Source organism: Corvus cornix, chromosome 2 (assembly GCF_000738735.6).
Source record: "Corvus cornix cornix isolate S_Up_H32 chromosome 2, ASM73873v5, whole genome shotgun sequence".
Classification (NCBI taxonomy): Eukaryota; Metazoa; Chordata; class Aves; order Passeriformes; family Corvidae; genus Corvus; species Corvus cornix.
The window spans coordinates 42,985,607-43,011,824 of record NC_046333.1 but is presented as its reverse complement, the minus strand read 5'-3'; the positions used below and the strand labels follow the sequence as shown (position 1 = coordinate 43,011,824).

Below are 26,218 nucleotides of genomic sequence, written 5' to 3'. Positions count from 1 at the left end.
AAGTTTGAAACCTGAATCTGTCCTTTATCTCCAGATATTCCTGGCTCATCTATTTCACTGGCTTTCATTACTAGAACGTTGAAAAGGGTAGCCAGATGTGGATTTTAAGTAAATCTCTATCTACCATCATCATAGATGAGATTTAGCAAAACAAACTGAAAACCCCGTAACCTCGTAGGGCTTTTCAGAAGAAAAGTAAACTTCACTGGCAGGAAAAACTTCCTTTGAAGAATACTGAGACAAATTATGCCATTTCCTTTACTTTCTTATCCAACCTATTATTCACCTACACCATCTGTTGGGATGGTACCTCTGCCTTTTCTCTGTGTGGTGAAAAACAAATTACCAGACAGCCAGCAGTGATACTGATAGCATTTCACCACAAATTTTTGGTGACATTTTAGGAGGAAAGGATTCCTAATGTGTCATCATCCCTCTGCCTTTTCCTCTCCCTGGCTGCAGCATTTCAAAGTTAAATACATCTTTTCTTGTATACATCCAAACAAATAAATAGGGAAAGAAAACTTGCTAAAGCAGCCTCTAAAATTCAATGACGAGCATCCAACAAGTACAGAAGCAAAATGACATGGAGAGCTGTTGTCCTGCTCCCACAGTCTTGTCTGTCGTACCAGACCTCTGTCTCTATGCAGAGCCATGGTGGCCAAAAAGTGGCCAAAAGCCAGTGCTTGGAAAAAGATAAGCTGGGTTAAGGTCTGAGGCTGTATCGAAACTCGTCTGTGTGTCCCCTGTGTATGAGCACTGCAGACACCACCAGCTCATGGACAGAAAAAAACCTAACCTGTAACTCTAAACCTGAGTGAAAACATAAGTATTATTACTTTTTAGTTGAGTATGGAGGAAATTCAATAATCTAAATGAAGGGCTTCTCCCAAGCTTGGTTTCTCTGCTCTCAGCTTCCTTCACCTTTTCTTTCCCCTGTTCAAATATATCTTTTTTACAGTATTGCCTTCAATTGCCTGGCAATGATAGGTAGGCACAAACCCTCATCAAAACCACAGTGTATATGCCTTTGAAAATCTTACATAAAATGCAGCTACACTCATAAACAAAAAGAGAAAAAAGTAATAGATGCAAAAAAAAAAAAAAAGTGAAGCTTTACTCTGTCTTCCTCTATTCCAGATCCTTCCTCTTTCACACACCTGATTCAATCAGCATTGTAACCGTGAGAGAGCATCTGACAAAAATAGACTTAACAATAATCAAAAGACCTGAAAAAGAAAGAAAAAACACCTGCTAATTATTAAATAAGCCAGTCTTAGTCTGGTACATTACTTTTTATAGTATGGTCGTATAAAATGGGTCAGTGGGTTTCACAGAGGGTGACTGGTAATATATAGCCCTTTATCTTTTATTTAAGCAGAAAGAAGTACTGATTTCACTGCAATATCAATGTGTCCCTTGAAAGTAAATACAACCCTAAATTCAACCACAACCCTTAACAGCCCACATTTATTTATTCTTAAACATGCAATCAATTTTGTACGGCAGCTATATCTGCAGTTTAGTTAGAGAAGAGTCTTTAATAGAAAGAGGCTGGCAATTTTGAAAATCTTTTTTACTACTATCAATTTACAGTGAACAGCAAATGTTTATTATTACATTGCTTACAGAGATTTAACATTAGCTTTGGGGGAAAAGACCTCCAGTAAAAGAGCCATTGGGCCAAAGTGTCACTTTTGTAATTACTTATATGTTTGCCCGTCCTGTTTTATATTTTTAACAAAATATTATAATTTCCCAGATGGAGCAATTTAATTTCATGGCTTCTTGTCACATGTTTTTTTCTTTCCAGAATTCATTTTGGATCAGGGGAAGATCTACCACACACTGAGGAATCACAGGCTCACAGATATTTGGACTTCATTGTAAATTCAGTTCAGCTGACAAGATATTCGAACAAGTGACATCATTCTGAAACACACAGCTCAAATCCGTTCTCAGACATCCCTTCAAATTTTCACAGCCTAACTAAAAGCTTTCATATAGATTTGAATTAGACATTTAAATATTCTGAGAAAATGTCTTGTCTCTTGCAGTTAAGCTGGATTCTGTGGCTCTCAGTTTCACAGTGAAGAACATTTAATGCCCTGATAATGCCAAGGGTGAGGGGAGTCTTAAGGAAATTGAAAAGAAACTTTTCTCTGACTTTCCTCCAGATTTTGTTAACCACAGAAACAGTCAGAAAATTAATAACGTTCATTATCTCAAAGCAGTTAAAAAAAAAAAATCTTTAAAATCCACACCTGTGCGAGTTCGATGCCTCCCAGCAAATGAGAAGGGAGCAGCCAGAAACATGTACTTCACCCATGGAAAAAGAAAGGCAGTGAAATCCTCAGAAAGCTAAAATACCCTCACTTGTAGCACAATTGCTTGCGGCAAAAACTTAAAACAATAGGAAAGCTGGATCAAAAGGAAAGCTGGAGAGATCAGGTTTCTCTCTCCTGGGTGGGAACCAACACAAGAGTGTTTCCAGGTAGTTTGCTGTCAGGAAGAGGTCAAGAACAGCCACAAGGGAAAAGTTCCTAGAGAGATCAGTTCTTAGTGTTTTTCTCACTGGCCAAGACGAGTGCCAGCCCAGCTGAGTCCCAGCCCCAACTCTATTTCCAGACAGCAGTTTAGGCAGTACCTTCTGCCCTTAAGTCAGGGGCTGCATGGAGCAGCATGCTTCTTCCTGCCCTGATCCCTCCCATCCTGTTCCTCAGGTCAAAAAGATCAATCCTTTCAGACTCCCTCCTTATAGAAAATAAGAGTAGCAAATGATTTATCAGAGGTGAAGCAAACTGGCTGCCTTAAAGCAAAAAATAAAAAGAAACTAATTTAAGCCTTTCATGGCTTTTTTTTTTAATAACTGTTCTTACATAAACAGTGGAAAGTTTGTGTATCAGTAGAGCTTTCTGTTGCATGCTATAGGTACTAGAGATGCTAAGCACCAGGCTCAGCAAAATAACCAGTCACCTGAGTAAACCCACAGACGTTAACTGGTATGTGTGCAAATCTTGCTTAGTTGGGGTCTAAAACTTCAGGGAATTCTGCTAAGGACCACTCAGTCCAAACATCCTTGCTTTACAAAGATCCTGAAAACCATATTTATATGCTTCTCAAATGCCATTCTGAAGTAAGGGAACATGACACTGCACAGGAATAAGAATGATGTGCCCCCCGAATAACAATGTGCTTTCAGATAGAATCTGGCAGATTTGAAATTAGATAAATATTTGCAAATTGGAATTTTTCCCCACTTAGCTAGCTGCATGCCTGCTCTAGCCTATTCAATAGATGCCAACAGTTTAGGGTAATGCATAAACAAAAATCTGAAGTTTGACTTAGAGATTAAATTTGAAGAAAGTAAAGAAATTGATGCAATGAGAAATTATTAGGAACAGCAAAATAAAAAATTATCTGGAACAAAATATCATCTCCTTTCTCACCTTGCACCTAGAAATCCTGCAACATTAATTCAGGTGTTATGTGTTTTAAATTACCTAGTTCAACATTAAGGGAGAAAACACACATCTATTATTTCTTACTCCTGCCTTTGCCGCCCAGCAGCCCTTCACCTGGTTTGTAATTGGTCACTCCTCTAACAAATTGCTTCTCGGACTGTTACTGTATATTTGTGTTTGCACAAGACGCCTTTATTCTTTGCAGTTACATATTTAGCAGCTCTCGGTTTTTCAGCAGGAATTTTACCCTGTCATTTCCTGTTTAGTTACGGGTTGAGCTCGCTTTTGTTTTCTGCGCTGTTTACTTGGTACCCTGCTTCCCCCACAGCCAGGAACCACAGGCTGCTTGCTAACTCCTCAGCCTCCTCCTCGCCTCTGCCACCACAGCTGTGTTTTCATTTATGCTCCTAGTTAACTCTCATACAGCCCACTCAAACTTTTCCCCTTTTCATTAATAGTTAAAACACTGACATACTCAATCTTCAAAAGCTTCCTGAATCAGTGATCTGCTCGCAGAAGGCACAAGCAAACTGAGAAATCAAGAGTATGGCTCTTTTCCTAGCTAAATCCATGTCATCACTCAGAGAAAGGAGCCACAAAGCCAGTATTGCTGGTGACCAGTCCAGCAAAGGCCAAGGGCATGGAGTGCCCACACTGTGCCCCGCACACAAAGGAATACGTGTACAAAATCATGATGTGCATGGGGATGTGCCTGGGGTGGGATTCCAGCAGGCAGGGGACAGGAGTAGGATGGGATAAAGAGGCAGATGGAACAAGAATGGATGGCGAGGGTGTATAAGGCACAAGAAGGGGTGAGAAAAAGTCCAAGGAGAACTAAGAGAAGAGCCATACTGGGAGGAATAAGAGAAGGTGGTGAGAGAAGAACAAAACAGAAGGTGAGGGTATAGAAAGCAGGAAGAAAGATTAAGAAAATCCATCCTGCCAGAAACAGCACCTCTTGTCAGGCAGACAGCAGGTGCTGCCTGGGGAAGAGCTGATTCACACATCTGGAGTGTAGGAACCAGAACACCTCTACCTAAGAAAGAAAAACTAAAAATAAAAGACTCAAAGGAGGTGGGAGAAGGTGCCATACTTTCTTCTTTTGGCAATCCAGTGCTTCCCAACCGCATGATATTTTTCGAATAGCTTTCCAGAGAAATGAGAGCTGTATTTCCAGATCCTTGCAAGAGTCTTGACAGTTCATTTCATCATTACCTCGTCCAACATGAGCCGTTCCTGCCCTCCTCTTCATCTTACTTCAGACTTATTTTTGAGATAGCTGCAGCCACAGCACTTCCAGTGCTTTGGCGGCACCTCCAGAATGCTTTATTCGGGGCCTGCACAGGTCCTAGGGGAGTCACTAACAGAGAAGGCACTGCCATGCAGTGAGGGACACTGATGGCACACCTGCACTGACCTACACAGCTCTGGGGAACTACTAATGCAGTCAGTAGCTGCTGGCCAACTGGTATGAGCATGGGTCCTTAACCTTGTCTGCAGCAGCCTGGGGGGCCATCTACGCAGCCAAATTTTCTGCTGCAAACTTTACCTTCAAGTGGCTTTCCAAACCTGTCCTGTTCACCTTCTGACTGACTTTGAACACTGAGTCTTAGCTCCCTGACTCTTGCACTTTCAGTACTGCCACTGCATCACAAATCACAGCCAACGGATAAAACAACCTCTTACTAAAGCTACTTTTTTTTTAAACCTCCCCTGGAAGCCTTATTACAGAATAGATTTGATGAATTTCTATCCAATGCACTGCACCACTCCTCCCGCCTGACAGTACCTGGAACAGCTTTCGGAGAATCTGCTCAGTTGCATTCTGCACATTACATTGTTTTCCTTGCTGCAAAAATTGTTTTAGAGTCTTATAATTAAAACTTTCTATTAAAATTGCATTAATTTTTTCTCTGTGTAGGAAAAGTAGCCTACTGTGATCAACTAAAGAGTAGATGGTTTAAAAAAACACCTTACCAAGTACTGAAGGCTGTTTAATTAGGGAAAGCTGAACAATTTACCTTAAAAAATGGATTTATGAAAAAAAAAGCAAAACAATTTAAAGAAATTTTTGGTTTCCTAAAAAGTGGTTTCATAAGAAAATATTTAATTTTTCATAATCTGTTTTCAGAGGAAATATGAGAATATTTTAATAAAAAAAAAAATCAATTTTCCATTTGTCAAAATTTCTAAACACTTTGAGGACTCTTTTTTAAAAAGAATCTTTCCCCCAAAGGAAGAGGTACAGGGAAGCTTTAGCAAGGAGACAAAATCCATGGTGAAAAACTTTGGCAGAAAATTTTACTTCTACTAAATTTAGCTAGCAGTGAAGACTACATTTTTTGGTTAGAAGCTCTTCTTAAAGCAAGGTGTTTGCTGGCATGTTATTTTGATAACAAGCACAGTAGGTTGACTTCTTTAATAAATGGGCACAAACCCCAGAGATTAGAAAGTCTCAGAGTCAGTGACAAACCCCTGTGCGGCATCTGATTTCTTTGCCAAAACAAGAAAGGTTTTTAATAAAGGTCAGGGAGAAATAATCTCCAAAGACAACAGTGTCTCTTTCCCCTGTATGTTTACTCTTTTACACCCCTTTACAGTTAAGGCAGACCTTAACACACACACGCACACACAAAAGGAAACAACAACCAAAGAGGAGGGGAAAAAAAAAAAAAGCCTGAAATTTTAGTTACACCACATGTGGTTTTCATTTGTGAAAAATGAACAAGCTGTTTGTGGTTAAACTGTCTAATCTGCTGTTATCAATCTAGCACTGCATTCAAGATTTACAGGATACATCAGCTTCTGTGCCACATTAGCTGTAAAAGAGAGAGGGGGTGGGAGGAAAAAGGAGGAGGAGAGAGTTTATCCTGAGGAATAATATTTCCAATGCAGCCACACTCACACTACATCTGGTTGTGCTGGTAGCGGCAGTTAAATTGAAATATTTCACAGCGTGTGTCAGAAACATGCAGAATGGTAATTATGACAGATCTGATTAAGCCTGAGTGCCACTAGCTCCCTGGCCAGCTCCGGTTGTGCAGGTGTGACCTTGTGCGTGCCTGCGTGTGTAAATAAAATTAATTACAAGCGAGAGGGCGAAGGCTTCAGTGACATCACAAAGCGGAGAAACTCCCAAGGGGGAGACCTAATGGAATATTTTCCCTCAGTCTAATAATACAGTTCATATTGACTTGAGGTAATTAGTGGGATCATTAAAGCAGTTTTCCCGGCGTATTTGGCTGCCTGATCAGATTAGTGAAAATGTTCTTCAGAACAAGCCCTGTGTGGTCTGCCAGAGAAGGAGGAAATAAAAAGCAACAAAGCATATTTTGGAATGATAAGCAGCGCTGGACTTTTTGCACGGCATTTTGCAGGGCCAGTCCCAGGAGCCTGGGTGCCTGACTCTCCTGACCAGTTCAATCTTTCATCCCAGGTGCACATGCTCCTGCTGCACATTACCTGAGACTTTTTAATTTTTTTTCCTCTATACTTCAAAACTATGCCATCCCTACCCCTCAGTGCTTAAAAAAATCAGGTAGAAGACTTGTGGGAGTGCAAGCCCTAGAAGAAACCCATTAAGATAACTGGGGGAAGGAAGAAGAATAAATACATGATCAGCTCCTCCCCACCTCTCCCCAAAAGTCTAACAGGAGACTGAAGGACTGGTTTGAGAATCAGTAATGTTTTCATTTCCTAATGAGCTTACCCCACCAGAAGAAGAAGGGGGAAAAAAAGCAAAAAGTTTAACTATGATCTAAAGTCTTCCACAGTAACAGAACACAGAGCCCTAATCAAGAAATGGACCATTTGTTTAAAAACAGTCTATTGAGCATGCTCTACCTTGCAAATGGAATATGCCAAGCTCTGTCACAGATGGCAAGCTTTGACAGTTCCCATCCGTAGCGTCGATACTCGACAGTTCAGCACAAGATCAGTGACATTCTGTCTCATTAGAGCCACGCTAATTATCACAGCTAGTTTCAGGGGAAACCATGTGTTGCAATGGTCAATTTGAAGGAGTCTGTGCATCAACAAACTGGTAATAAGGATCAGACACCTTATTATATGACAGCATGCTGCCTATGATCTGATTTACTGAATCAGAGGTACTGAGGCAACACTGAAGCCTGATGGGTTATGGAATCGCGTGTACACAATGTGTAGCTGAAATATGCTTTAAAAATAAAAGGGAGCTATAAAGAAACAATACAAATAAAAATTTTTAAATGGTAAAGTTATAATGTGGAGTTTTTTCATTTGTCATTAAGACATGCAGAGATGTTAGAGATCTTGTCAGCCAGTTTTATCTTTAATCAAATCATATAAGATAAATAATTCAAAATGAAAACTGTAAAATTATGGATTATGCTAAATTATAATTCATTCCATACTCTGATTTTTCAGTTTCAATAACATGTACCAAACATTCCTTATGTTGTGCCGTCTTGCTGCTTTAACATAATTTTATATTTTGTAAAGAGCTCTCTCTTCTTGGCTCTCTTTTTTCATTTGTACATTTAATGACTTAAACTTGTACTTGTCCTAGCTTCTCTCACTCATTTATGCTCTTACCACCAGAGAAAAATCATCCAACCAAGACGCCCCCCCTCTGCTGTTTCTGGACACCTGCAGGCCACATCCTGCCAGGCACTCAGTGGTCCCAGCACCTCCCAGGGATGCGCCACAGGCTGTGGCTGCGAGAGCGTTAAGCATTAACTCCCAACCAGCGCAGGGCAGGTGTGCACCGCATCCCTCCAGGGAAGCTCTCCTCAGGGCTCAAATACGCTCAGTTTCCTGAAGCTGCTACCAGTCCTTTAAACGGCAGCATTTGAACAGCTCCTGCTGCCACCCGCCTGGCTGGGAACCTCCAGCCTCAGCCGATTTGACCTCATGTGTAAAGCATGCTCAGGAAGCACACTTTTTCATCAGTGTGTCAAAAAAATCCAGCCTCTGCCTTACGTGTTGAAAGGGCTACCTGGCTCCAAGGAGCTGTTTGAAGAGGTCAATATAATCCTCTTACCAGTTAAAAATTTTCCATTCTGTACCTGTTTCTTTGGCTTGAACTATTTCAGGTTTTAATGCCTTTTTCCCCCTCCTCTATGTAGATTTACAAGGGCAATTGCATGCTAATGTGAACTACCTTGAAAATTTTAAGGTGGTTTCTCTTCAGTGCATCTTTATTGATTCATGGAGTTGCTGTCTATTCTTTACTAGCAGGAACCCGAGGCTCACTGGCGTCAAGCCACTCCACCGAAGTCATACCAATAATGTGGGATATGGTCTACCATGATCAAGAGATAAGAGAGTCAACTAAACTCAATTTTTCTACCCTCTTTCAGAGAAGTAATATTTTAAAAAAAGCTAAAGAAATTTCCTGAGCTTTTAACCTTTATTTCTGAGAGGAGATGTTGTAAAAGAGACTAGGACATGGGGCAGAGGAAGGACATGGAGCATTCATTTTTTCCCCCCACTAGAAACCTGAAAATCTTTTTCCCTCCGACCTGGGCAAGACAGAACACACTATGACTGTGTAACTCGATATTTTGTGAAAGAAACAAATCAGCTCTATCTGCCAAGTTTCACAGTTTCACTGAATGACATGCTGCTTCATGGGGCAATTCTTGATTGCATGCAAAAGCCCATCTTGCTTTCTCAGTTCACACTCTTCCTCTTCCATCCCTGCTGACACCCGATCCCACCCCGACTCCTGCTGCTCATGGCACCTCTTCAACTGCCAGAGCAATCACCCCGAGGCAATGAGGGGGGGAGGAAGATAACATTAAAAAATAATAAAAAATAGATACTGTTGTGTGTTTCTGCAGCTAATGTTTTCTAACTACTGTATCTTGCCTTCGCACCAGGGCGAGGGGTTTATTTCCAGGTGGGCCTGTGAAATGGCAGACCTCGGAGTACATTGTGTTTCCACCTCGCGTCTCCCTGTGCAGCATCCCTCCCTGCTCCACAGAGAATCCATTGTACACTGAGGTTGGGGGGGGGTGGGTGGTGGGGGGGGGAAGAAGGTTTTTAAGCCAAGATTTAAACCCAGGAAGTGACTCAGCTGCTCTGAGGGAGACAAAGGCAGGAGAGAACTTGACAGAGAGCAGGGTGATGGTCGAAGGACTGAGTCCCCTCCTGCCCTGCAGGTTTCACCCCTCTGGGCAGCCTGAGGTGCAGTGCCCTGAGGAAACAGCTTTGGAAATAAATTTCAAGATCCCCTCCGAAAGCCACATTGTTACCAGAGGGTTACTCTTGGTGATAAAAAGGTTTCTTTTCCTCCCGCTGAAAAATAGTTGAATAGATTGTTCTATATCTGCGGTAATGGCATGTTACATCTCTGTGCCAGATCCACAATACCGTGCTTGTTCAGTGTGGGAAGCTGTTTAAAAATGACTTTCCTATTAGAGTATATAGCTTAGTCTCTAGATGGAAAAAGCCAGATCAAAGATATAGCATTTATAAAACTGCTGGTTAAAAAGATAAAAGTGAGATAACAGACATCAATTTTTCACTATAAATCTCTGGATTTACTACAACATTAAAATTTCCAGTAAAAGCAGGGTTTTATATACCTGAACTCTAATGGCCTATTCTGAAAATATTTATGTCAGGAAAAGCATGGTATTTGCATGCCAAAAGCATTTTTAGTGCCAATGTTTAGCATTCCCTCCCCATTTAACTCCTTCTCATTTACTCATGAGTGCTAGATGCTCTGCCTAGTGCCTACCCCTTGGATCTCCTCACACAGCCTCCTGGAGGAGTACACTCTGGGTGCGTACAAAGGCAAAAAGTCAAATATTTCTACTTAAATAGCACTACACAAAATACTTGCCTCATGGCTCAGGATGGAGTCTCTAGCATGGTCTGAAACCCATGATTTTACCTCCACACTTTGTATATGAAGCTACTATTAACCAAAGTGAAAGACAGGGACAGAAGGACAAGAAACGGATTAACACAATGCAACAGCTCAGAAGTAACAGGTCAGAACTCTACGTCATTAGTTGAGGCTTCTGGAGGTATGCATAGTACTCCATTAGATTTATTTTAAAATTAAAAATCAAAGCATGATTCTGTGAGAACCAAGTGTCTCACCTTCCACATACAGGCATTTTCATTCAGTGAGAAGGGAAGGCATTTGGCACGGATGGGGCCATAAACAGGCATCGGCAGGACTGACGCTGCAGAGGAGTATCGATTTCACCCACTTATTTTAGTACAAATAAAACTTCTTTAGGTAAATAATGCAGGCTATTGGCCTTAACTGTAGTGCATGGGACTCTCAGAGATACGGAGCTTTATATTACTTCAGTTTTTGCAAACTGTAATTTCCTAAATTTAAGAAAGCTTTAGCAATTTAAGGTGATTTTCAGCAAAGTTTTGCTTTCTTCCCTGCTTCATACTAGCACATGCAAGCCACGGCTTTTCAGGATAAGCCATAACGTAAATCTAACTTCTCAAAACGCAGCAAACATACAGAAACACTACAAATCTCTACCTGCCTTATCTCTCAGGGCTCTTAGATTTGGGGGTTTTGTTTGCTTGTTTGTCTGTTTTTATGGAATAAAATTAGATTTCAGCATCTGTCACCATCAAGAAAAACTCATCCCTGGCTCCCACATGAGAACGTTGTAACCACTGCACAGTTACTGAACCATGATACCTTAATGATCACTACACAAATCAACTTTTTTTTTTAAATAACAAAATTAAGACTGTGCTTCCATAATTACTTGAATCATACTTTCAGGTTATAAATTTAATAAAAACCCAATATGATGAAATTGTAAAAGTAACGTACGCCACACAATTTTATGTGTGGATTCTTTTAATTTAGGGTTATTATTTACATTACATATAATATATATATCTATTATATATAAATACTATATATATAATATCATTTATTTAGAGTTATATTTAGAGTTATTCAGGTGTACTGATTACATTTTAGCAAATAATACTGTTGGCATTGTCGTTCTACCATTAAGAACCAACAACCTGGGAGAAGAGACAAAACACTAGGTAAACCTTTCTGTCTTCCTTTTGTGTGCATTTCTGCAAAGCCCTCTTTTCAATATAATCTCACAAAAAACCCATGCAGGCCTATTAGACAGACAACCTACAATAAAACCTCAAGATTTTAAATACTGACATTAGGTGCTTTGCCAATTAAAGTTCTAAAACTCCCCAAAGATATGATGTATTTCAGGAATTTGAATTACAGTATCTTCCTTAGCTCCTCAGTATAATCATATTAACTTCTAAAGTATATATTTTGAATTTAACAGATTTTTAATTTATTCTGTACATAATATATCGATCCTTAAAAACATAGAAACTTAAAAGATGTACAGAATGTATGCATTCCTATACGGGAAAAGAATTCAACATTTGAAGGAATGTCCTAGCTGTGTCCCCAAACCTGTTCAAACCCATGTGCCAGATAGGCCCTTTTCTTTGGAAAAGCCAACAAGCTGCCAGCAAAGTGCACTGTGAAACTACAAGCAGGCAAATCATCCCTCACCTAAGCCAGCACATGATCTCTCTAACAGCCCTGCAACCTCTGCCTGATCCCATGACCTCTGCCACACCAGGCCCCAGCACCCAGCTGCTTTGCTGAGCATCAGGTCCACATGTGGTTGGTCCTCCGCCACTAAGGAGGATTTACAAACAAAACTGTTAATCAACACATTATTTTCTAATATGTTTCCTCCTGACTTTTCACTGTAATGAAGTGATTATCCCAGGATTTCCAGTTGCACTCTTGCCAAAGGCACTAACACAGAGCAAGGGAAGACGCTCGTTTTTTACCTTGGCGCTACCCAAATAGAAGCTCCTGTAGCGCATCATTTAATAGCAATTCTGTACAAAGTGCTCTAGTCAGCAGAACATTATCTGCAGTCTCCTGGCTCAGGCAAGCCCAGCCACCTTGCAGATGCTGGCTGCTTAGACATCCAATCTACTGTTGACCCAAATCAGTTTATTAAGAAAAAAAAGAATAAAATGAAAAGGCCTTCCACCAAACAATTACCTTTGTCCCCTCAGAGCTAGTTTAGGTCACATACGGTTTTACACCACAACTCCAGACTGCACTCAGACGTTAATCAAGTTTTTATATCCAAAATAAGATAAAACCAATAATGTTCAATTTTAGTGATTTTAAAAAACAAAACTGTTAATCAACACATCATTGTCCTTCCAATTTTTCACTAAAACCTGGGTTATCTCAGGATTTCCAGTTCTGAATATGGAACCAATGTCTCCAAATTAAAAAAATACCAGCAATAGATCTCTCTCAAGAGAGGTTCTCTTAGAGACTATGTTTGAACGAGCCTTTTTTTTTTTGCACAAAGGAGACTTTTGTGCCCCAAGAAAAGTTTACTTGTACCTCTGAAGAGCTCCAATGCAGAAACTTTTACAATACATGTACCTCCTTAATGTATATGGCATTGCTATGTATTTAAAGATTATTAACTGGGTGACTAGTAGTCAGCTAGTTCCAGAAGACCCAACACATCCAGTCTACCTAGGAGGTCACTTCTGTGAAGCAGTTTTCTAGTACAAATGACACTTTATCTAACCACAGACCTGAAAGCTTGCTAGACACATAGGTTAACATTGCATTCCTGAAATTGGGGATAAAAATAACCCCTGGGAATACAGGTATAATCGTAAGAGTAAAATGGAAACGAACTATGTGTTTAGTGTTGTTTTCTGTACTTGGTGGCAAATTTTGTACAAGAATCTAAATTTTATACCAATGCTCAAATAAACCTGCACTGCATCCTCTGGAAACTTTTGGGCTTCATTTTGATTACCTGTCCCTTTGCAAGTCAGCACTGGAAGAACTGATTCACCTAGAAATTTTAAGGCTTTGCACTTAAATAAATATACTATCACACAAATCAGATCAGAACGTAATTATGTGGGCTGGTAGACTGGCTTCATACCTTAGCTTTGCAGAAGACTGCAGTGGAAAGGGGAAGGTGCAGAAAACGGACAGTTCTTTAACCCCAAGTTGTGACATGTAAATAAAGACATCTGAGGAACACACAGGTTGGAAGCTGCTGTAACATTCTATCATAATTAGAAACATTTCAAGAGCTCTGTAATTTCCAATCAAAATTACAGTAATTTCCGATATACAAGCCATGATTCATGACAGAATTTTTACATTCCATGGGAGATTATAGTGGCCTGATGTATGACACACTGAGTACAGCACTAACATAAACAATTCAGTTTAATGTTTAAACAGCACTTGGTGTTTAGAATCCCACAATAAAAGAAACATATTATTGTTGAAATTATCACTTTGACAGTGATTGAAGGGTAGACAGGCATGTGGCCTATAAAGCTATAATTTTTACAGTCCACAGCTTGAGTTTAATCATTTTGATACAACATTTCCAAAATATCCCTTTAAATGCTCCTTACACCGTATAACTTAAGAGACAACAACTTTTCCATACAATAAAGTGAACTCCAAAATGTGAACAGCACAAAAGTCAAAAGTTAAAGACTTGCTAAAAAGAAAACCAGCACTAAAATGCTGACAGCCCAAGAAACATCGGTCTAACTGAGCTTCATTAGCTTTCCTTGGAAGATGCTGAATTTTTATATGAAGCAATTTTAGAAAAGTAAAGGAGTAGTGATTAAGTGGATTTAACATTTAATCTAACGTGAAAATTCAACATTGCAACCATTGGCGCCTTTGCCATTTCTTTCAAGCATTTGTATAACCACAGTTCTAGTATTTCCCATTTTTCTATATGTTTTTCCTTTACTTCTTGAGTACATTCTCACTTAAATCAATGCTTTCACACACTCCACTGATCTTTCTCAGAAGACATGTCACTTATGATAATCACACCCAACAAGTGCCTGCTGATTTCCCTCTTGCCACTAAACTTGACAGAAAATCTTCAGTTGAAGAAAACAGAATAGGAAACCACACAAAAAAGGCTTAAAACTGAATATGCAACATATACGTATGCACACATGCAGGTAACCAAGCAGACATCGTGTTCCACAAAGAGCGCATGTTTTTTCTCAACTATAACTCGTATAAATGTAATCTTTTGAGGTCTTTTTTTTTTGGTTTGATTTGGTTTTTTTTGACAGCGCCATCCACCTCTCACACACAGTCTCACCAGTGGGTCTGAATAAATATTTTTATGCAAAAAAACCAGCACTCCATTGCTCCTTGTTGCAGCACACGTAATTGCAAAACACCAAAGCCTTGTGATTAATTTGGCAGCAATACCCAGAGTTTGCCCACAGCTTTTGCCACATCCACACCACCTAAGAACTGATGAACCTGATGCCTTCTCAGCCACACCAAGACCCATGGGCACACAGGGAAGGTTCTGGCTGGTACAGAAAAGGGAGTGAGAGGTCTCATGAAGCCACTTCTCTACCCTGCCTGGTCCAGGGGAACTAGAGGTTACCTCCAGACTCAGCAAGGAGCTCTGAGTTGTTGTACTGGGCTGATACACTGACCCAGCCACCCATTTTAACTCACATAGAAACTGATCTGGGGGAACAATTGCACAGGACAGGGAGCTCTTTGCACCCTGGGAGTTTTACCTGGCTTTTGGTTGCCGCAACCTTCGCAAACAGTGCTTGGGACACCTTAGCTCTCTTCATTTCCTGCTGAATCTCATCATAAATGGAAGCATTAATGTTCATGGAATTGTTTTCTGGTTTTCCATTCCTCTCTGTAGCAATAGTAGCAGTTTTGACCTAGAAAATATGAAACATTTTTCATTATGAAAAAGTTATTTTTCTCTCTTTCCCTCCCTAAGTAGTTCCCCGTTGCATTTTACTCCTTTTATCCAATCTTTCTCTGATATTCTTTCAGCTTTTCAGAGAATTAACATTATACGTTATCTATGGTTCAAGCAACTGGGAAACAGGAAAACTCAGTGCATTGTAACAGGTGAGTGCATCTGAAATACGAGTTACCAATTACAGACCACTGCAAATTTCAATGTCACAAAATAAATTAGGTGGAAACCTGTCAAACAGTCTTGTAGGGACTTATAAATCCTTACATGATTTCTTTGCCCCACACAAATTAAATAAAAATTGTAAGTGCAACATAAAAGAATCTCCAATGAAATAGAAATCTGACCGATATATCTTGATTCATGTCTCATGCCCAGTACACTCAAATGCATGATAATGTTGAAAAGTTGTGGCTTTAGATTGAATTTTTAAAAATTTATCTTATCAGTTTAGTTCTTAAGCAGTTTATAAGACAGTTCAGAATAATGCATACTTTAACCACTCCATGAAACCAAGATAGAACTTTCTTAAAGCTACTGATTCTAGTTGTATTTCACTTCCATACATCAAATATTTATTCTTCTTGCAGTCCAGATTAAATAAACACCAAACATGTAAACAAGACAGAATGATTACAGTACCACCTTTATGCTGCATCTGCAGCATTAAGGAAAACAACAACAAAAAAATACATCAGTAGCAACATGATGTGCAGGAGACTATCCTTTCCTTCATCCTCTGGAAATGATGGAAGTGATGTTTCAACACCAAGCATCATCCCACCAAGGTTAGACTGCAGTTTCTGCAATATCAGTTGAGAGGTACAAAAAATCAGCAGATACTCAGCTTATCCTACAATATTCTCAGTAGTTAAGGATAACGTCTGTCTTTAGCAGTTACTCTTGCAAGGCTTGCTCAAGATTAGTAGACCTAATGGGCCACTAATCCTAAAGTGGATCAGAGGAAAGGAAAAACTGGATTTCTGCCAAGAACCCACAAGGTGATGAAACAAACAAAATCAAACCTTAAGATTTCAATTCAAACCTACTGATTCATACTGAGGTTATTGAGAGCTGAATTAATTTAGTTATTCAGAAGTTACACATCTAGTTTAAGATAGTCATTCAGCCTAATTCTAAGTCTAATGGACAGAGCTTGGCACTTCCAGAAGGTGATTCAGCCTACCCTTAAGTACATGTCTAAACCCACAGTTTCACTATCAGTTTGATCCAGTGCAAGTCAGCATCTTCCTGTGCTCTGAAGTCCCTTGAGGTTCAAAAGGAAATCATGACAATGTGATAATTCATCTTCTTATCTCACTCTCTATGAGCTTTCATATGTCACAGGTCTCACGATACGAGAGCCAAAGGCTTTGGATGAGATATGTACTTAGGCAAATCAGCAGCCCATTTTTTCCTAGAAATGCCATGCTCAATTTGTTTTAGCTATCATCCACAGTGCTTTTAAGATAAAATAATCTAGCCCCGAAACTGGGAGTGCATGCCACTTTTGCTGAGCCTGATTTGTCTATCAGGCTTTTCAGGAACTGTATTAACACACTCCCATTAACTACAAGGGGCAAAACTCCAGCGAGAGCAAGGGATCCACAAGCACTTCCCCTTGCCCGCATTCCGGCAGGCGTTAGCACTTTCTGGTGTCTGAAAACAAGGGCCCTAAGTAAAAAGGGAAATGAAGAAAAATCCCAGAATGTGACATACAGTTAATCATGTGGGTTTTTTTCCATCTGAAAACAATTAGTACTTTGCAGCCATGCCCTTTTCTGCAGTGTGACATTTTACCAGTGACATTGCAGCAGAGGATGGCCAAGCCTATATCAAAGGCTGTTCAGAAATATTTGAGGTGCCTGGCAGCAGGCAATGTGAGGAGCAGCACCACAAAACTCTCTCCTTCTCACTGCAGAGCAGGAAAAGGTATGCCTGACACTGGGCATATCAGTACAGGGCTGCAAGAACAGGTGCATCTCCTGAACATCATACAGTGAAATCATTTAAAAATACAAAATCAATTCTATAACCTCCAAATGAGAAGGACTTGCCAGAAGATAACTGACCACCGGTGGGGATGTTAAACATACATAAACTGGAGACAGACTTAACTGCATGCATGTAAAAATCAGCCTAGGCTAAATTAGAGAATGAAAAAGAGATGGCTTTGTCAACATGCCTTCTTGAACCTTGGGTTTAAATTTTGGGAAACAAATTTCAGTCCTTCCCCCCAAGAATAATTTTAACTTGTAACTAATCCTTGAATGACCCAAGGGCAAGATGAGAAGATGAAGGTATTCAGCTAGCATACACAAGTCTTTTGGGAAGGAAACACTTTGCTCTTGTGATCTTGATCAAAATGTGTCTTCTCTGTAAGCACGCTGCCTTTCTGATTGCTGCTGAGCTTCAAAAGATAGCTTCACATTATAGCAGTACTTCATAGATCACTTAACTGAGCTGTGAACACCCAGATCATCAAAAACCATCACACACCATGCTGTAGACATAATTTAAACCATGCAACCTGGTCCACCCTTTTCAATGTCCAATTTAATACAGATATGCATTTAACCCAAGGGAATTACTGAAAATCCTCATTCTGGTTTGCAAATCACATCTATCTTTATACAGGTACAATAAATTCAACAGCATCTAGTAGGTCACCGAAGTTAAAACCAGCAAACAAATTCCTATTGCCTTCTGTTGATTTAATTAGGGAACACTAATTGAATTCAGAAAACACTAATATCTGCATCAAAAAGCAGTATTAGCCCAAAGATCTTCAGGGGAATAAAAGTCTTAAAGTTATAAAATGATGGGTTTTGGGGATTACCAAGAGTCGTGGTTTGCAGTCATACCTTCTCCCTCTCCAATTCACTTCACTGCCCAAGTATAAAAATACTCCTGCCTCTTAATAATTTCTCTTCAAAGATCAGGTGTAGACTCTGGCTGGTCTAGCTGGACTATTGGTCTGCTCTGCTCTGATGAATTCCATGCAATAATGCCAATTAACCTCTTGGAGAATATCCATACATAAAACTGTTTCATAATTTACACATAAGCAAGCATCTAGGCTGTTGTGTTGAAATTAGAATTTAGTTTAAGACAGAGGCTGTTTGAAGCTGGGTTGAAAAAACACCCTCCTCCTCAAAAAAACCCAACAGAAAACAAAAAAGCTCTCAACGGTGCAACTTCAGGACTTGGGAGAGGAGGTGGAAAAAGTATTCATTTTGGAGAGAAAAACAAAACAAAACATAATCTCTCATCTCATCCACACTTAAGCACAACCTCCCACCCCACCCACACTTACAGCCACATTTTCTGTTTAGGAAAGAAACCATAGATCAGCTAATTTTTTTTTTTTTTTGACAGTAACCAAATTTTGCAAATACTAACTGAAGAGGGGAGCATTATTTTACAAATGTAACACACAGAATCAGAAATTCATTTGGCCATCTTCCTATCACCAATCAATCTAGCCTTCTAAGAATACTTGAAAAAAAAAATAGCGCATCCATCTCCTCCTGGCCTACCCAGATATATCTTCTCATCAAATAAGATTGATTACAGTAGCAAGAAGTTCTGAATTTATTCAATTTTCCTAAAAAAAGGCTAAGTTGTCATAGAAGGAATAACCAGTATGAAGAGGTTTTCACAAACATGGAAGCTCATTCCTTCCCCATCGAAACTGAAACAAAAAAAATCTTATATAACACATTCTCATAAGTACTGCTTTAGCTTGGGAACAAAAATCTTCTTTAATCCTGGTTTAGCTTTTAATATTACATTGTACATTAAAATTCATAAAGTAGTTCATTCCAGGCAAAACAAACTACTTTTCAGTTCTGGTCTGCAAATAGCAGAGGAGGTACAATAAATGCTGTTGCTCTCAGAACAGCTTTTATCAGGACAAGGTTTACTACTCCATTATTACAGTGGCGCCTGGAAGTGCAGTTATAGTTAAGTGTCAGGGTTTCCATTAACTCTCCTCCATGGTGGTTTTTTGCAGGGGTGGGAGGAGAGGATTGCATTTATTATTTTGTTCATTTTTACTTTTGTTAAAATGCAACTTGGCACAAAGATTATCAACCTAAATCTCAAATTTTGCCAGCTTAAATATAAAAATTTTGCTGGTGGTGATATATGGCACATGCATGTATTTAAACTCCAGGATTCCACTATAAAGTTTCATGGAAGCTGGTGTTATCCAGAACTCCTTGCAATGGAGATTCACTGGTCCTCAAACACCAACAAAGCAACATCCTCCTAGACACCAGTCTTTCAAGAGTAACATCCTATCTCTGAGACCCAACCTATGATTGCTTTAACATGAAGGAATTTATCTGTAGTCAGAGAGAGACCAGGATTGTATTTATGAGATGAAGGTTTTGGTCAATGAGTACCCAGAACCATGACTCATGCAAGATTTGTGGATACTTCTTGAAACACTGCCTTGTTAAAATAATATTCTGCTCTTGATGTTACACGTACTCTGTTTTTACACAGGATGATGATGGCCCCCAAGGGTTAACACAAATTTTCTTTGGGGAATATGGGTGGCTGGAAAGATTTCTTCCTCGGCTCTGCTGAAATGGAGATTACTTGTCCTGAGAAGGAAGTGTTCATAACTGCAGGGTGGCTAAAAAGCTTTAACCAGAATATTTTGAAAAAGAAAATCTGTAACTTGGACACCTGTCTCCATTCTCCTCCACAAGTATAAAGGAGAAGGGAGTCATCTTCCCCCCACTTCCCAAACTGTCCTAATGAGACATAAAGGCCATCCCTAGCACCTCAGGATCCTTTAAAGTATCCCCAGATCCCTCATTTCCACATAACTGCAATAGACTCATTCTCTGAACTTGCCCGAGGAATACCCCAAAAGAGCCTCTGTGGGGTGATCTGCAAGACAAAGGTGTTGAAGTGTGGGGGGAAATTAAAAAAAGAAATAGAACATGAAAGGACCTTTTTCCTTCCTTCTAGATTGCAGAGGTTAAATGACGTCTCCATGCAGTACCTACCTGATGGAGATGCTAATACTTATAAACTCCAGTGCCCCAGGAAAGAGCCTGACAGACAGGCTTCTGCCCCGGGGGGGCAACTCGAACAATGTCCAAGGGAAAAATCCTTGTGTACGCCGTCTCCTTGTGCTCAGTCCACCAGTGTGGAAGATAGTAGCAGACTTTTACAACTTGACCAGCTTAGAAGGCTATACACACATCCCAAAAGCTCATGCATTAGAGGCTAATGATTTCAATTAAAAAAAAAAAAAGTAAGATTTTGCATTTTGTTTAAGTCAAAGAGAAAGGGAGAAGTAAGGGGGACAAAGAGCTTCTTAAAGGATTTCAAAAAAGAATTGGAAACAATCCAGATACATAAGCTCAAGTAGCAACTAGTAAGAATGCTGTAAAAATGAGATAAATTCAACACTGTTCCTTCTAACTCAGGCACCAGGGTTTATGCTTGGTGAATTCCTACTGTCCAATCAGACCTCCAAGGTCACGCTTTCTGTTTTTCCATACAACAGAATGCAAAATTTACACAGAACAAGCTCAGCTGCTAAATGGTTAAGTCTGCTCTACTGTCTGGCCACCAGTTGGCAACACAAAAATGCAAAATAGATCCTTTTCAGGATGTTTATTTTCACATCCTTCCGAAACTGATAACTTGCAATTGCAAAATAAACCTTCATGTGTGGCATATTAGCTCCCATTTTTCATGGTTTCATAGTTTAATTGTTTCAAATGTTACACTGGTCTAAAGATTTAATATTAAATATGTTGGCTCTTGTGTAAATTCTGTTGTCAGGATAAACGGTCTGTTTTCTCTTTCAATGGTTATCCGAGAAGCTCACAGCCAAGCTGGAAAAATATTCTGCTGTATTCCTCCATAGTGAACTTTAAATAATTGCTTATAATAAATTTAGTAGTAAGGATGCTAGTAGTTTTATTTCCTTAGTATCAAATAGTCAATAAACTGCGGACATTTTGGGGGAGGTATCACAGTAGCAGTTTGCATTGATAATTTCGCAGTATCCTGACTATAATTTATTTCTGCTGTGATTTGTAAAGTTATACTTGACAGTGTTACAACTAAGATAATTTCAAGATTATTTCTAGCATCTAGTATTGTAGTTATCTTACCAACACAGATATTTCAATTTTCAAACTTAGGACTCTGAACACTCAGCAGCAGCTGAAAAGTGCTTCAGATGTTTATAGGTGGGTAATTCTGGAAACATGTAAGAAGGTCACAGAGAATCGCAACTCAGAGGTTTCTACATTCTCAGTTTATTCACTAGGGAAAGTGTGTGTGTTTTGTTGAATGACATAGAACAGCACAACAACTGGAAAAATAAGTGCTTTGTTCTGTAGACCTCAATATTAGTCTATAAGGTTTCCTTGTAAACTTGCTTTCCTTTTGAAAAGGATTAAAACAAAAATGTATGCTGTTTCCACTTTGAACTGTCGCAATTAGGTTAACTATACTCCTGACTCACACTAAAAAGAAAAAAATGTAATTATGAACAAGAGCACAGTAGAGACAGATAGATTTCTCCCCCCTTTCCCACCAAATTTGGACTTACAGTATGTTTTGTCAGTTAAGAAAACCCCTAAGTCTCACTTTCTTTCTGGCTGCAAGGGATTTTTACAGTTTAAAGTGTGAATTAAAACCAGTACAAGGACTACCTCTGACTTGACATCCTTCTGGAAGGTCCTGTAATTAACTCTGTTCTTTAGCTGTGAAATTGCCCAAGACCACTTGAGACAGAGTGAGACATTACCTTGGCAGAAAGAGATAAGTTAAGAAGGAGGGTTAGCCTTGGCTCTGAATTACCTGGGCTGTGGGAGCACGTACAGATATTAAAACAAACTCAAATGTTATTTTAAACACAGTTATCTCTATTTAACTATTTCCCACTAAAGCATTACTATGTAAATAGATTCTTGTCCTTTATCTTGAAGAATATATATAGTGGATTTTACAGACTAAACTCAATGATAACAAAACTACACCATTAGTTCAGTCTGTTTTTTCTGCTAAAAATTTCTTCTCTTTTGAAAAGTACTGCAGCAAGTCAAGGTGATCTTCTGTCCTCCCTCGTACAATTTTGTTGTTACTTTAGTCTGGTCCTTAGTATCCATTAGCTGAAGGAAAATTAGAAAAATAATCTCAAGAGGAATTTATAGCATTCTGAACGGGTATGGAACATAGTCATAGTCACAAGCCTATGACTGGTTAACAAAAACCTGCTGTTTTTGTCAAAAACTCAGCCATCACAAAATTCCCACAATCCCAAAGCCTTGCTTTGTTTAGCAAAACTGGACTGTGTATACAGCATGATTCCCACATATCTGCAGATCAGTTTGATTTTTCCTTGCATACATACAACCTTGAGCCACAGCAATGCAGAGTATTTCTGAAAATATACAGGTTTTGGAGAGTTTCACTCACAATCACATTTCTTCTTTGTGGAAATCCTGTGCATTCCTATGGCTCACGTGCATTTCTGATGTACCTTAAAACAAGCATCAGAGTTTCCTTGATCGACACAAGGACTGCACCATTGAACCTCTTGATCCCACTCTATCAAATTTGTAATTTTTGGAGAATTAAATCAAATAAATTTTAGAGAAATCAATAGGAGTTTCATTTTAAAAAATACTAAATGAAGCTTTAACGAACATATCCAAATCATTCAGAACAATGGATATAGCAAGCCTGTTATGTTACCCAGCTGTCAGTAGCTCAAGCTGGTGAAAGCATGCCCAGCATTTTAGGATGGGATCTTCTTTGCTCCATCATTTTAGCTTTACCTGTTTGCTTTGTGGAAAAATAACTTTTAAGGCACTACAAGGTACTCACACTTCTGCTTTCATTCCCTCTCAGTTTAGTGGTCCAAATCCTCCAAAATCCCTTTCTGAAGCTGTAACATTAAAAACCTAAGAATTGTAAGAAAAGATGACAGCTAAAAGCCATCATCTTTCCTTGCCCAGTAAAGCTTGTACCTCAATAAAATGAGCAAAAAATTCTGTAGGAACCATAATGGATAGAATTTATGTCAAAATCAGGAAATAGGTAGTAATAAACTGCTACTATCATCTATTATATTTCTTAAAATTAATTTGCGATATGCGCCGCAAGGAATGATTCTACGAGTGTTTCAAAAATGCGACAGCAAAAGGCTTCTTCTTTTTCAGAAAGGTCTCACCCAGCGGGACAGTGAGAGAACACAACGAGCAAATCCCAAAGGCAGAGAGAGCAGTTTACTTGTGGAGGCCGGCTGGGCGGTGTGCTTATGAGCGGCGCCGGGCCCATCGCAGAGGCTGCGTTCAAGCTCCTTTCCCTCTCGTCCTGGTAAATTCGATCTCGTTCTGCTTCTGGCAGCTGCAAGAAGTTCTGCATAGCCCGAAGGTTTACCAGCAAGGACTGCGAGGCAGTCTTGGGATCCTCTTCTTTTCGGAGGATTTCTGAGAGCAAGCCCTGTAGGGAAGGAAGAAAAAAATAGGCTGGAGAGTTAGCCTAGGTGAGTGTCTGTAAAACGGTGCTCTGCGAAGCCACTGCTTATCAGTCCTCATTCTTCTTACCGCTGGGCTTGGAATGAAAACAGCAAATGCACTATTTGCTCCACATAGGATTGTATTAATGGCATTTTAGGTAGCAGAGAAGAGAGCCTCAGTTGTACCCTTAATTTTATTAAGCACCTCTTTTAAATACAGCATAAACTGAACCTGACTAATACGTCTTCCTCCTTTTACTGGCTTAACTTGCCATGAAATCTTTCACAGTCCACAGACAATCATGAGATGTTAAGGATAAGTGAGATACACTGGGGGCTTCTCAGGCTTCGCAGGCAAAATGCATACGCAACCTTAAAAAAAGGCTTTCCACATTTCTAGCAACTTAAACAGATCTTTGAAAGGAAGTGATATTTCACAACAAATCTGAGACTATAAACTTGCAATGTTCCGAAAATACTGCTTCACTGACTCAGGGCCGTATTTTTTATAAGTCAGTATTTCTTTCTAAGAGTTGCATATTGGAGTTTAACGAGTGAGGAAACTCGCTGTTGGAGGCCCTCATGTTCCTCCTTCTTGCACCTTCCTCTCTCTTCATCAGGACAACCCTAATCCTCAAACAGTCCATCACCTGTGATATTTATATTTAATGTCAACAGGTTCTTGACATCTCCTCCCCCTGCCAGATTCTCCTTTTAAATATGTTGGGCATTCAAAATGCTCTACTGTCTTGGAGTAACAAGATCGTGATAAGAAAGGTAACTTTTAGAAAAGCAGATGTTTACTACTGTTTAGAATAAATGCTGTTGCCATGCTGGGAAAGAGAGAGGATTGGTATGGGAGGCTTTTACTTAATAGGGTAACAAGGGAACACACATGTGAATTTAAAGAAATAACACAACCCAATGTTTCTTTTCCTAAAGAACACTTGTAAGTTATTCAGGATAATGGAGGGTAAATGGAGAGAGAAACAGACAATAAAAAAGCCAAAACTAAGATAGGTAATACTGACTGCATATATTTATTCCTAAGGGGGTACAACAGAATATGGCCAAAACGTATCTTTTTGGGAAGTCTGATGCTCACAGCACCTGTGGAAGTTGTCACCTCTCTCAAAGGTATTATCCTACCAGGCAAAAGACTGTTAGGGAGGTGCTGCTGCAAAGTCACTGCTTTCAAGCAGCTGTGCTTAGGCAGGACCAGGGCCCACTCAGTGTGAGCTCTGCACTTCTGTGCTCGGCGATGAGAACAGAGGTGCCAACCACTACACCTCAGCCGGTGTGGTCCTCATGGCCCTGTCTGTGCCTGCACACATAACAGGGAAATGGCATGGAAAAAAACAGTCTTTCCAGCACTAAGCATGAAAAATATTTTGGAGGAGGATTAAAAAAATAATAATCTTGGGGGATACTTTCTTACCACTTTTCTTGATCCCTCCTGTTTTCTGGTATCCAGGTAGAAATTACTCAGAAGGTGAACAAATGAGTTACTGACAAAAGTGGCACTTGGGTGAAGTTTTAAGTTTTTTTCTTAATGGTCAGTCTAATAATAAATTTACTTATTAGCAAAAATGGAAAATAAATTTGTGTCTATCATTTTTTTCCACTTTTAAGTACTCAAACCCACAGTTACCAATGTTTGTTAGTGGTAGGCTTACACAATCCACCACAAGAGGAGGTACAAAATGATTTTATTCTACTGGAGACAAGGCAAAGCTGCCTGCAGAGCACAGGATGTAGAGAACAGAATAGAACAATTTAGGTTGGACAGGACCTTTAAGATCATTGTGTCCATCCATTAACCACGCACTGCTAAGCCCACCACTAAAACATGTCCCCAAGTGCCACATTTATGTGTCTTTTAAATACCTCCCGGGATGGTGATTCCACCACTTCCCTGTCTGCCTGTTCCAGTGCTGGACAACATTTTTGGAGAAGAAATTTTTACTAACATCCAATCTAAACATCCCCTGACATAACCTGAGATCATTCTCTCTCGCCCTGTTGCTTGTTACTTGGAAGAAGAGACCAATGCCCACATCGCTACAACCTCCTTCTAGGTAGTTGTAAACATATGCAATTTCTGACTGTTTCTGTGCTGGAGACAACTCTCCATGAAAAAAGGAGCAAGAAAAACTAAACTCAAGTGGACTGATCATTGTCAGGAGAAAAGACTCCTTACAAACAGCCAGCCCACTGTCAGACACAGGAAATGTCCTTAAAAAATACTTTAGCCCGTAATAGAAAAGATTTGCTTGTAAAAGCCTTAGCCACATAGTGGCCAGCTAAAAAAGGTAGAAAAGGGTGCTTTTGTTGTATAACTTTTCCCTCTTCAGTGAAATAAGTAAATAAAGAAAATGTTGGTGTTTTTTTGGTTGTTCTGGGTTTTTTTAACTTTTGCCTGCATTTCCATTGCTGTGGGACACCTCTTGGTGATTAGA

The 26,218-nt window shown here is 39.5% G+C and overlaps 1 protein-coding gene across 4 annotated transcripts in view; it reads right to left on the bottom strand.

Moving 5' to 3' along the window:
* Positions 1-26,218, bottom strand: part of SATB1 (SATB homeobox 1) — a 92,692-nt gene that overhangs the window by 11,724 nt on the left and 54,750 nt on the right. For all 4 annotated transcript variants that reach the window (XM_039548324.1, XM_039548325.1, XM_010398970.4 and 1 more), the window contains 2 exons: positions 23,531-23,743; positions 15,057-15,212 (listed from right to left, as the gene is read on the bottom strand). In XM_039548324.1, the coding sequence (XP_039404258.1) occupies positions 15,057-15,212; positions 23,531-23,743 (369 nt within the window). The remainder of the gene's footprint in view (positions 1-15,056; positions 15,213-23,530; positions 23,744-26,218) is intronic.